This window comes from Myotis nattereri (assembly GCF_964212035.1).
Source record: "Myotis nattereri genome assembly, chromosome: 5".
Lineage (NCBI taxonomy): Eukaryota > Metazoa > Chordata > Mammalia > Chiroptera > Vespertilionidae > Myotis > Myotis nattereri.
In genome coordinates this window covers 82804791-82816896 of record NC_138080.1, presented here as the reverse complement: position 1 = coordinate 82816896, position 12106 = coordinate 82804791, and the positions used below count along the sequence as shown (strand labels likewise).

Genomic DNA, 12106 nt, shown 5'->3' with positions numbered 1-12106 from the left:
TGCCCGACAAATAGTTTCTCATCATCTTAACTGTATGTGAAGAACGATGCTAGTAGTCACAAACATGGACCCTTCCCTGGAGAAGTTTACAATCCAGTAAGGAGTGAGATAAATGCAGATGTAGACAGTGGTATAAGAAAGAAGGATAGTAGATGGGTCACTCCTCCATGCTTTAATCTTGTCTGTTTTCAACCCTAGCTTAGAAAGTAAAGTAGCTTTTGTACTGTTTTGGACATACTGAGTTTGAAGTGTGGGCTGGACAGCTCTATGCAAATTTTCATCAGGCAATTAGAAAGTAGAACACAAGATCATCATGAAGGCCATATTTAGAAGCCAGACAGCTTGGCAAAGACCCTGCAATCTTAGCTCTTAGATTGAGTGCTGGGGTCTACAGAGTGAGAGTCACTGAATCTGCTCTCCAGGAACATACATTTGAAATCTTTTGCTGGCTGTGGGCGAGATAATTCAGTCCATACTTTGAGGGCCTACTGAGTGCCACATACTTTTAACTCAAGGAATAGTTGTAGCTGAGAGAATGAAGTTACTGAGGGAGAGATCAAGCCAGTAGAGCAAATAACATACTCCTGGAGAACACCTGTTCTTTTCACTCAGGTTTGGTTATGTCAGTAGGGAATCCTGGTTGAACATAGGGCTTGGCAGTCAGACTAACCTGGGTTGAAATTTTTATCAATTATGTGCCCATGGGCAAGTCACTTTAGCTCTCAAAGTCCAAATTTCCTGTCGGTATAGTGGTGAGACTAAAGAAATCTGACATGGCACTGTGAGGATTCAGTGAGAAAATACATGCAGTGTTTTATATAGTACCTGGCATAGAGCAAGTGCAGGTAAATGGTGACATTACTGTTCAGGCACATTGGCAATAACTAGTATATCTGTATTAGAAACAGAAAGTAGCAAACCTGGGATTCAAAACTAGATAGTCTAACTCCAGAGCTTGCCAAGTTCCAGCTAGCACTCTGTTCTTGGTACATAGCTTTTCATAAAGGATAACTGTCACTTTTGTTTTTCATGTGCTCCGTGGATATTGCGCACATGAAAACTATTGTCCTGGCACTACATTTTTGCCAAGATAACAGTCTCATTTGATTTCTTATTCACACTTCATGTCCGGGACTCGGTGTGAGAAGGTCCAGGCTTTACAGCCACGTGGTCTCTGCGTCGGAGTGGGGAGGCCTGCACCGCTTCCACCAGCAGAGGGCGATGTTCGCGGTGGCGGCCACAGAGAGGTTGCACCGCCCACTCGTCACCCCCCACGTGGGTATGAATGGTTAGGCCCGCGGGGCAGGTAGCGAGCTTCCGCGGCTTCCCTCCACCCCCCTCCCTTCACTCATTGGTAGGGGCTGCGGGTCCGGGCGGAAGTGGGGCAGGTGGGCGGGAGCGAGGCGTCGCCGTTGTATATTCATGAGGCGCGCGCAGCCGGCATGCTAATGAGGCGGGGCGCGGCGGCGGGCTGAGGAGCTGCTTGGGCGGCGGCGGCGGCTGCGGGCTGGGAGCAGCCGGGTGGGAGCGGTGTGGGCGCGGGGTCACCAGCCGGCGCGAACCTGGACATGGAGCCGCCCGGCGGGGGCCTGGGACCGGGCCGCGGGACCCGGGACAAGAAGAAGGGCCGGAGCCCGGACGAGCTGCCCGCGGCGGGCGGCGACGGCGGCAAATCCAAGAAATTTGTGAGTGTCCTTCCCACCCCGTTCCCTCAGCCCGGCCCGGTAACCGCCCTCTGGACCCCGGAGGTCCCCGCGGGGAATCTCCGTCGGCCCCAGGGATGCACGCCTGTCTCTCGGGAGCCGCCCCCGCGCCTCCCCTTCTCGTTGTACTGGGTCCTGGGCTCCACAGCCCGACCCTCTACCCCTCCAGGACCTCGGGGAGCCCAGCGCCCGCCCCCCGCCTCTGGCCCGGCCACCTCCGACCTTCCTCCACCCCCAGCCCCCACGCTCTCCGCCCTGCGCCCCCGTGGCCCGGGCAGGTCTCACCCACCGCTTCCCTCTCGCCCCACTTCCTTTCTTCTTCCTCTGCTACCCGAACACACCTTCTCTGTCTTGGTCCTCAGTGCTTTTCTGAGCCCATTTTCTCCTGTTACCCTCCCCCCCGTGTTTTTGGTGTTTTATTTGCTTCTCCTAAAGGTCACTTCCTTCCCCAAGATTGATCGCTTTCACCTGCTAACTTTCCTCCCGCCCAGCCCTCTCTCGGGGCCCTCGGCCCGGTGTCACCTAATAATCCTTCCTCTCAGGAATGTTACCTGACTTGGGCCCTGCCTTCCCGCCTCCCTTGGCCGTTTGTCCTTGCGATCGCCGGAATGGGTGCCTGCCCAGGTCCTGTGGTCACGGGGCACGAAGTTCATCTTCTTCGCCGGTATTTCTCTGTCCAGAGAGCCTGTCACTTCACCCTGTTGCTTATCACTTTCCAGGGAGTTAGCGCTTCCCATGATTATGCCCCTCTTGACCTAGGATGGTGATAAACTTCCCTCGTGGGGAGGAAGTTAGACTGCAAGTCCAAGAAGTCTGTGAGTGATGGAGCTGCTTTCCGTGCATTGCCCATGGTCACCGTCCCCGCAGCTCCCTGCCACCCCCTGTGCCCCAAGGCGGCTGGCACCCCCTTTCCTCCCGGGGGAAGGGGAGCGCTTTCCTCAGGTGCCCGGTCCTTCCGACCGGAGGCTGAAGGAGCAGGGATGTTCCTGCAGTCCTATCCTATTTCATTACCCTTGCTCACACGGAATCATTTTTATTAGTATCTCCAGGGAGCTACGTGTTGCTTTTTCCTGTAAAAGCTTTGAAAATTATGGGAGACTGTCCAAGAGAGGGAAGGGGGCTTGGGTCTTAATCACGATTTGCTAGCTGTAAGTCTGGTTATTTATTCCTCTCTTCCAGGTAATCACACCCCCTACCCCAGTATCTCTTTCTACTAACCAGCTGGGTTCTAACTCTTTCCTCTTTCTTTCTCGTTTCTCTTACCCCCAATCCCTTAGCATTTTGACCCAGTTCCACACGTGGTGTTTTGTTTTTTGGGGGGGAGGGAGGTGAAGGTTGGTAAAGTGATAGAGTCAGGAAGAAAATGTTGCTTTGGGACCTGGAGGGTTGAGATGTGGAGAGTACTAAACAGAATTAAAATAGTGACTCATCTCTTCCTGCATGTTTCTAGCAAGGCAGGTACTTCTGAACTGCCCTTCCCAGGGACTCACAGGCTGTGGGTAACTCTGGTTTTATCTGGTGAGACATTCCCCCCTCCAGCCCCCTCCCAGAAATGTAGGGTTAATGGTGGTGATGACCTTCGCCTGTGGTAACTAAAGCAGCATGTCTCTGTTTCTTTAGGGAAGGAATTGACCCTCTAGGTCAGTGGTTCTCAGCCTTGGCTGCACATTAGATTCACCTTAAAATCCTGATTTCTGGGCCTCGTTCCGGATTTTAAAAAGATTCCTAGGTGATTCTAATGGGTAGCCAAGGCTGAGAACCACTGCTCTAGGTCAGTGATGGCGAACCTATGACACGCGTGTCAGAGGTGACACACGAGCTCATTTTTTGGTTGATTTTTCTTTGTTAAATGGCATTTAAATATATAAAATAAATATCAGAAATATAAATCTTTGTTTTACTATGGTTGCAAATATCAAAAAATTTCTCTATGTGACACGGCACCAGAGTTAAGTTAGGGTTTTTCAAAATGCTGACATGCCGAGCTCAAAAGGTTCGCCATCACTGCTCTAGGTGAAGGGCTTTCTTTCTGAGCCCATATTCCTTCCGTTTCCGTATCTTTTTGTTTTGATTTTGTTTCCATGGGTACTGTTTGACCTTCCTCACCCAGTTTCAGCCATTCCTGCTGATTTATAGTGACCTCTGTGGCTTGTAAATGTTTTTCAAGCCCTTAATAGAAGTTTATATGTGTTTTTGTTTTATCTAACACTGTGTGTTTCACAAATGTGTGAAATCTACTAAGTGTAAGTGGTGCTGAAAGGTGAGATGCCCGAGGAAACAACTTCTTTTCACCTGTTTTTGGAATGTCCATGAAGTCTGGTATATGCTGAGTGGATTTGGCTCAAAGTTGTTGATATTTGCTTTAGAGAGGGTGGAGTTTGAACCAAGTTCTCTTTTTCTTTCTGAGGTGTTGGTCTTAACCCTTAACTTGCTAAATTTAAAAAACTATGTCACACAGGTAGGGAGGAGAATTGCATTTACAGCTAGGGGATTGGAAAGTTTCCAGGAAAGTAGTGCTACTTAACCCCTTTATTGCCAACTGTAATATACCTCAAGGCATCTGAATATTCTGTCTTCCTCACTGATCATTTTATGAAAACTCTGGAATAGAGAAACCAGAGGCATTCACTTCTCTCTGTGTCTGTGCATGTGCACTAGCATGTGGGTGGTGGAGTGGGCGAGATGGCTCCTGTGCTTTTGTTACCCATGGCTGAGTTTTCTTGAACTGCAGGCTGAAAGCAAACTCACAACTTTTACCTCCTCCACTTTTTCTAGAGTGTGTATCCTCTGGAACTCCATTAAGGATGTATTTTATAAAACTGAGCAGTTTGTTCTTCGTGTGTCCGAGGGCTGTGTGTTTGCACCCGCGGGGTTCCTAATCCCTTTAGCTCCTACGTCTCTTTCCAGGCTTGTGCAGGTTCTAAGTCTAGAGGCCCTAGGCTGCCCGAGATCTGCTCTTACCCTCTGAGGCGTCTTGTGTGGCAAGGAGATGGAGTGTAAGTTGGAAAAGTGGTTGGGCATCTTTAAAAATGTGGCTGAAGCCAGGCTGCCTGGTATTCCCCCTTGGTTCTTCATGAGTCTCTCTTCTCCTGGGCCATGAACATGTCCCTTCTCTAGCAATATTCTAGTTCCTTTCAGAAGCCCTTAAAGGGGAAAAATTCCAAATGAACAGTGTTTCCTGACTTTTCGGCAGTGATGAATGTGGGTGCCAAATAGACTGTTTCTGAAATATGAAAGGGGAGTAAGTATAACCAGGATGTTAGGAGGCTGCGGAGTATCCCTGAATTTTATAGACTCCATGTCTTTTCACGTAATCAAGAAATTGATACGTTCTAAGAAAGAATATTGCTTCCTGGTTTAGCTAGGAGCATAACTTCGTAAAAAATGAATTTCAGTGTGGGGTTAGAGAAAATAGAAGATAATTTTTAGAATCTTGTTTAATTTTGGATTCCTGTGTTGGATTATTACCAGGTTGCAGTTTCATGCTCTTCTAAAAGTAAAGCAATAATGAAAGCATAAATGTTTGGTTGTAGACCCCTGTCTAAAATGAGAGCAGTCAAAGGTGAAGGATGCCAACAGGATTTTAAGCAGATACTAGGAAAGGTAGAGAATATAAAAGAGGTGGAGTTGTTCATGCAGTTTTCTGCTTCTCTTCTCTTCGAGGAGATCTTAACTTTAACACAAAAGGTCACAGAATACCAAGGAGTGTACAGAGGGCTTTATACAAGTCATGTGGCTTTTGTGTTTTTTGAAAGATGATAAACACAGGGATTACTTGGTTTAGAAAAGGGAGGGGAGCCAACAGGAATGTTATTGAGATGCTTGAGATGACAGGATGATACCTTAAATATGTCTGCCCTTCTTTCTGCCTTGTCTTTAAAGACAGCCCAAAGATCCACTTGATTATGTCACTTGTACTTGTCTCAAAGGAAATCCTCCCTCAGGGAGTGCCTCAGAATTAAAATCTCTGCCTTGGGAGATTTGGTAAATGTTGGGATACTTTTCTAAAAAAGAACTGAAAATGTTATCACCTATAAATTATGTTTATTATAAAAGCTGTGAGAATAGTAATAAGTGAGAAGTGATTTAACTTTGTTAATGGGCACATGGGTCAGAATAGACTCATTTTATTTCCTGTGTGATAGAATTACCTTTTGATATTCCCTGGGGTTCTCAGTGTATTTTATAAATGGATTGCCAAGTTATTGTTGGAGAGTGTTATATTTTCATTGGAATGTAATAGAGGCTTAAAAGATAAGGTTATGACATATGTGATTTAGAAGAACAGGTTAAAATCATGTTTATTAATAAGATATAATAGGCATTATATAGGGTTTCTATATGCAGATGTTTTCTCCCATTTTGTTTCAGTTATCGGAAATCATTCAAGCTACAAAAGTTATCCCCATGTTGAAACATACGTTGTAATACTTAAGTGTTTTTTATTTATTATGTTGAACCTCCTATTCCCACTCATTTTTATTTGAAAGCACTAGCAAAATTCACCTCTTGCCAACCAGCAAAATGGGTGTTTGCTCCTAGTTAGGGTTAGGTGAGACAAAGCCAGCGCTCTCCCCTTGCCCAACTGCCCGCCCTTCCCTCCCTCTTTGTTTTTATTCCCTCCCTGCTCTATATGGTCAGGTTCGAGTTTCATGAACAACCGGGCTTTTGAGGAATCAGGAACAGTAAAAGCTGTTGATACTAAAATTTTTAAAAATATATATATATATATTTTATTGATTTTTTTATAGAGAGGAAGGGAGAGGGATAGAGAGAAATACCGATGAGAGAGAAACATCAATCAGCTGTCTCCTGCACACCCACTGCGGATGTGCCCACAACCAAGGTACATGCCCTTGACCGGAATCGAACCCGGGACCTTTCAGTCCGCAGGCCGACGCTCTATCCACTGAGCAAAACCGGTTAGGGCGATACTAAAATTTTTTAAAATGTCAAAGCTAAAATTGAGAAGTAGAGTATTTTAATCACTATAAACATATTTTACCTTTTACCGTTTTTTCTACCATTTTTTTTAAAACAAAGTTTTTAGAATCAAGGCATCCTTTTTAAGGAAGTAAAAGAATTACTGAAGGAAAAAAGAAATATTGAGACCAGTATTTTAATGAATTTTTACCACCAGTTACAGGATAACTGGGTGAATCATTGTTCTTCCAACTCTGAGATTCTTACTTCCATTCATTGTTAAAGCTTGCTATGAATGGCAGTCTTAAATTTTAGAGTCGGAAGGGACTCTAAACACCCAATCAGAGCAGCAATCCTTCTTACACTTGTAGGTTGGAAACATCAGGGGGCTAAGGGGTGGAAATTGAATAAATGAATGGAGGAAGAGAAGCAGAAATTTTGGATTCTGCATTTCCTTTAGTAAATTTCAGGATCTTGGAATAGCTAGAGTAGTAGAAAGGATTATAGAGAAACAGATATGCTAGAAGCTGTAAAACTGAGAGGGAAAAGATTGAAAAAACTGGCTCTCTATGGAGAAGCATTCTTACATGGAAGATGGGAAATTCCATTATTGGTGGTGGTTATGAGTGGTCCTTAGGCAGTAGCTACTTTGGCATTTTGTTAGGGTAGCAGATACAAGTAGAGTTCATGATGTCCTCAATTACATTTCTGGATTTCTGATTATGTGACTTATTTCTTGTTTTAGGACTAGTACTGTGTGTAAACATAGGATTTGTAGTTTCTTTTAAGATTTAACATACTTTATGGATCCAACAGAGGGTGGTGATATATAAACCTTCTTTTATCCTAAAGTCACAGAAAGCCAAGGAGTGTACCTTGATAGTGGGCCTACATCTCAGATATAGCTGCCTTTTGTTATTGTTGTTAGAACTTTAGGATCAAGTAAAAAAGGTAACCCTCACTTCTTTTTTTCTCTTTTAATTTTATTGATTTTTAGAGAGAGGAAGGGGGAGAGGTAGAGAGAGAGAGAGAGAGAGAGAGAGAGAGAGAGAGAGAGAGAAACATCGATTTGAGAGAGAAACATTTATAGGTTGCCTTCCACACACGTCCCGACCAGGGATCGAACCCATAACCTGGGTATGTGCCCTGACTGGAAATCAAACTCACCACCTTTTGGCGTACAGGATGATGCTCCAACTAACTGAGCCACACTGACCAGGGCTCTCACACTTTATTCAGGGGTCTTCACCTTTTTTTTGTGTGTGCCATAGAACCTTTGCCAGCACCACCCCCCCTTTTTCTTACAGCTTTATTGATGTATAATTAACATACAATAAGCCACATATATTTAGTGCACAATTTGTGAAACCATTACCACAGTAAAGATAATGAATATATTCAGTACCCTCAAAAGCTTCTTCCTGCCCCTTTGTATCTTTCCTTCCCCCTTCCCTACACTGATTTGCTTTCTGTAACTATAGATTAGTTTGTAATTTTTAGAAGTTTATATAAATGGATTCCTACAATATGAACCTCTTCTTCTGACTTCTTTTAGCATAATATATTGTTACACTTATTAATAGCTCATTCTTTTTATTTATTTCTGAGTAGTATTACATTGTATGGATTTACTATAATTTGTATATTCATCTACCTTTGGTAGGCATATGGGTTGTTTCCAGCTTTTTTGTTTTGTTTTGTTTTTGCTGTGCACATTCATGTACAAGTTTTTATCTGGACACATGCCTTCATTTTACTTTTGTAAATACGTAGGAGTAGAATGACTAAGTTATATGGTAGGACTATGTTTAACTTTTTAAAGAAGTTGCCTGTTTTCCAAAGTGGTTGTACTGTTTTATATTCTCACAAGCAATAGAGGAGCTCCAGTTTCTTTCCTACTCTTGGTATGATCAGTCTTAAATTTAAGCCATTCAAGTGGATATACAGTTGGTATCTCAGTGTGGCTTTAAGTTGCATTCCCCTGATGATGTTGAGCTGCTTTTCATGTACTTACTTGCTATCTGTATATCTCCCTTGAAGCGTCCAAAATTTTTCTCTATCCTATCCTATCCTATCCTATCTAATAAAACTCTAATATGCAAATCGACCGAACAGTGGAACGACCGGTCGATATGATGCACACTGACCACCAGGGGGAGCGCCACTCAGCCAAAAGCCCCGCTCATGGCTGGCAAGCGCAGTGGTGGTGGTGGTGGTGGTGGTGGTGGCCTCTCCTGCCTCCGCTGCAGTCGGACAAATATCCCGAGGGCTCCCAGACTGTGAGAGGGTGTAGACCAGGCTGAGGAACCCCACCCTCCCCCACTCCCAGTGCACGAATCTTGTGCACCGGGCATCTAGTTTAAAATATTTTGTTATAGTAAAAATACCAGTCCTTTGTTATATATAGGTTTTGCAGATATTCTTCCTGTGACTTGCCTTTTCATTTTCGTAAGTGTATTTTAAAGTATCTAATTAAACACAAAAGTGCTTAATTTTGATGAAGTCCAATTTTTTCTCTTTTCATTTTTTCTGTGTCCTATTTCAAAAATCTTTGTTGAGCCCTAACCGGTTTGGCTCAGTGGATAGAGCGTCAGCCTGAGGACTTAAGGGTCCCAGGTTCGATTCCGGTCAAGGGCATGTACCTTGGTTGCGGGCACATCCCCAGTAGGGAGTGTGCAGGAGGCAGCTGATTGATGTTTCTCTCTCATCAATGTTTCTAACTCTCTATTCCTCTCCCTTCCTCTCTGTAAAAAATCAATAAAATATATTTTTAAAAAATCTTTGTTGAAATTATGGTCACTATGATTTTCTTTTTTGCTTTTAAGTTTTCTAGATTTAGCTCTTAAATTCTGTGTTCCATGGTGCATATGTGAGTTATATTTCACATATTCATTTTGGGGTTTAATTTTCACTTGTAGGCAAGAGAGAACATTTCTGACAGTTTTAGGATCAGGGACCTTTGAGATCTCATTTATTCTGGAAACAATTTCATCTTATGTGGAATTAGAAAACTTTTGTTTTTCTTTACTCAGTGTGCTACAGGTTGTATAATGCCTGCCTCCCTATCTATAAATATTAATGAACAGCATTTTTATAGATTGATTCATTACAGACTAGAAGGACAGGGAGTAATAATAACACTAACATTAATAATAACAGTTGTTGCATATTACAATAGCCTTAGCACTGTGCTAAAGAGCTTTAGATTTATCACATTAATCTCTAGATCATCCTTATAAAATAGAGCACTGTTATTATTACCATTTTATAGGTAATTAAAATGAAACTCAGTGAGTTCAAGCAACTTGCTTTAGGTCATAAACCTAGGTCCAGCTGATTAAAAAAACAACCTGTGTTCTTATTCAACACATTGTACTGACAGTTTACATATGTCCAGTTTTTGCACAGGTAGTATAAAAGAGTATTCACTGCTAAGAATTTCTTAGACAGTTTTGATGATCTCTTTGGAGTCCTTTGATAACTGCAGTCCATTAAAACTGGACTCTCTTCCAGTTCAACTGGTACGAAAGAAATATTGGGTCTAGATGTACAAAGTGCAGTGGCTAAATGCCTAACTGCTTTTTGCATTAGTAATTTAGACTTTGAAACCATTGCAAGAATCTTAGTTAAACCTTTCTTATCATAGATATGAAAAAGTAGCTGTTACAGTGCATGCAAAACCTATCTTTCCCCTGACTCATGAACTAAGCAGTTGTCTAAACTACTGTATTTTGAAAGGTAACCTTATCTTTTGTAAGTTAAACAGCCTGAACAGCATCACCTGCTTTAATATTTATAGATAGGAATTTTAGTTTAAATTGCTGAGAGCAGCAAGTAGTGTTGACAAATAGAGTGGGGCGGGAGAGGGGAAGCTGTTGCTAGATTCTATAGGTGTCTTTTCTGTATTTTAGAATTAGCACATAGCATTCCTAAAGTCCTCTTTTTGTGGCCCTGACACTTGCCTGTAAGGATTGCAAATGGCCAACCTCAGAGTCTCTTCTGAGTCTGGAAACTGCAGAAGTTTGTTCTTTAGATCTTGCAGTTATTTGCCTCAGATTAATAATTAACATTACCACAGAGATCCAGTTACCTGGAACTAGGATTTTTCTGTATGACTGGCAAAGAGTAAAGAATAGTTTCTCTTTATCTGAATCTGCATGGATCTACCTAGATCCAAAAGGCTCAAGATCAAGAAGTCATGTGGTTGTCTTATTAGGTTCAGCCCTTGCTTTTTAAAAGATTGTAATATCAGCCAGGTTTGTAGAAGAATGGGTGGGGAAAGCTCTAAGGCCATGAGCATAGCCTTTAAAAGCTGTAGAGAAGTGAAGGTATTAAGTGGAAACATTACTGGACTGAGAGTCAGAGGACCTAGGTTTTAGAATCTTAGATTGCTAGAGGTGAAAAGGATGCTAAAATTACTCAGTTCAAACCCTTTATTTATAGATTAAGAAATGTGGGCCTAGAGACGTGATCTGTCTGAATTTACAGCGAGACCTAGGACTTAGCACCCCTATCTCCCACTCCCACTGCCCCAGGCTTTCCACATATATTGTGCTTATCTGACTTTGCTACTATTTGACCATGTGAACTCTGGGCAAGCTACTCCACTTTTCTTGGTCTTTTTCTGTAAAATTAGAGAGTTGTGGGCAGTGCTCTTTAGCTTCATAGGAGATGAGGGCTATGACGGGTCTTGGAAGGAAATCAAAGGATTGGTAGAGTCTAAGAGGGGGAGGGATTTCATGGGGTGGGGAGGAGTGTGAATAGAGGCTCAGAGGTATGAATGTGTGACTGTAGTAAAGTGAAAAGGCCCAGTTATAGAAGTCAAGAGGATTAGTGGGAGATAAATCATTTAAGAAAGATGAAGCCACTTCGTCGGTATTATTTTAATCCTGGGGAGGGCTTTTAGGTTCTTTTTCTATAGAAACCTGCAGAAAGCAGGACTGAAAATTAGCATTTTGTAGCACGTCATGATGCATGTTAATGAAATTTTTGGCCATGTGAATGTGTCATGGTGACACTTATCCACAAACATGAATTGATTAGTGTGTTAAGGTTTCAGCAAATCATTTCTGCTGCCTGGATGGAGTTTAGAGAGCTAAGTTTGTTTAATTTCCAGTCCTTATCAATTCTAATACATCCCTATTTTCAGATTGCCAGAGATTAGATTTTAAAAGATGTGGCTTTCTTCAGCTAGCCAAATTATGGGCTCAGGTAGGAAACGCCATTGTGTGAACAATCTGAGCCTATCTTTGGGCCCTTTTGTTTCTTTAAACATTCTCTAGTACAGTGTAGTATAGGTTTTGAGTGCATGCTTGTTTGAGGTGTTCTTTAGTCTTTCTTGAATGCAAAATAAGGGTCTATTTTGGAGGGTCTAATTTATCTAGCTTGTGAGGTGCTTAAGAGCAGTGGTAGTGTTTAGCTCATGTTAGCAATATCCTTTTATGTATTTTAGTTTTAATGTTAGTCTTGGGAATTTTGAG

The 12106-nt window shown here is 42.7% G+C and overlaps 1 protein-coding gene across 1 annotated transcript in view; it reads left to right on the top strand.

Annotated features, from left to right (window-relative positions):
• The first annotated feature begins 1479 nt into the window (after positions 1-1479).
• DIAPH1 (diaphanous related formin 1) overlaps positions 1480-12106 on the top strand; it is an 84740-nt gene continuing 74113 nt past the window's right edge. Inside the window, exon 1 of the mRNA XM_081093502.1 lies at positions 1480-1685. Within this exon, the coding sequence (XP_080949628.1) occupies positions 1569-1685 (117 nt within the window). The 5' untranslated portion in view covers positions 1480-1568. The remainder of the gene's footprint in view (positions 1686-12106) is intronic.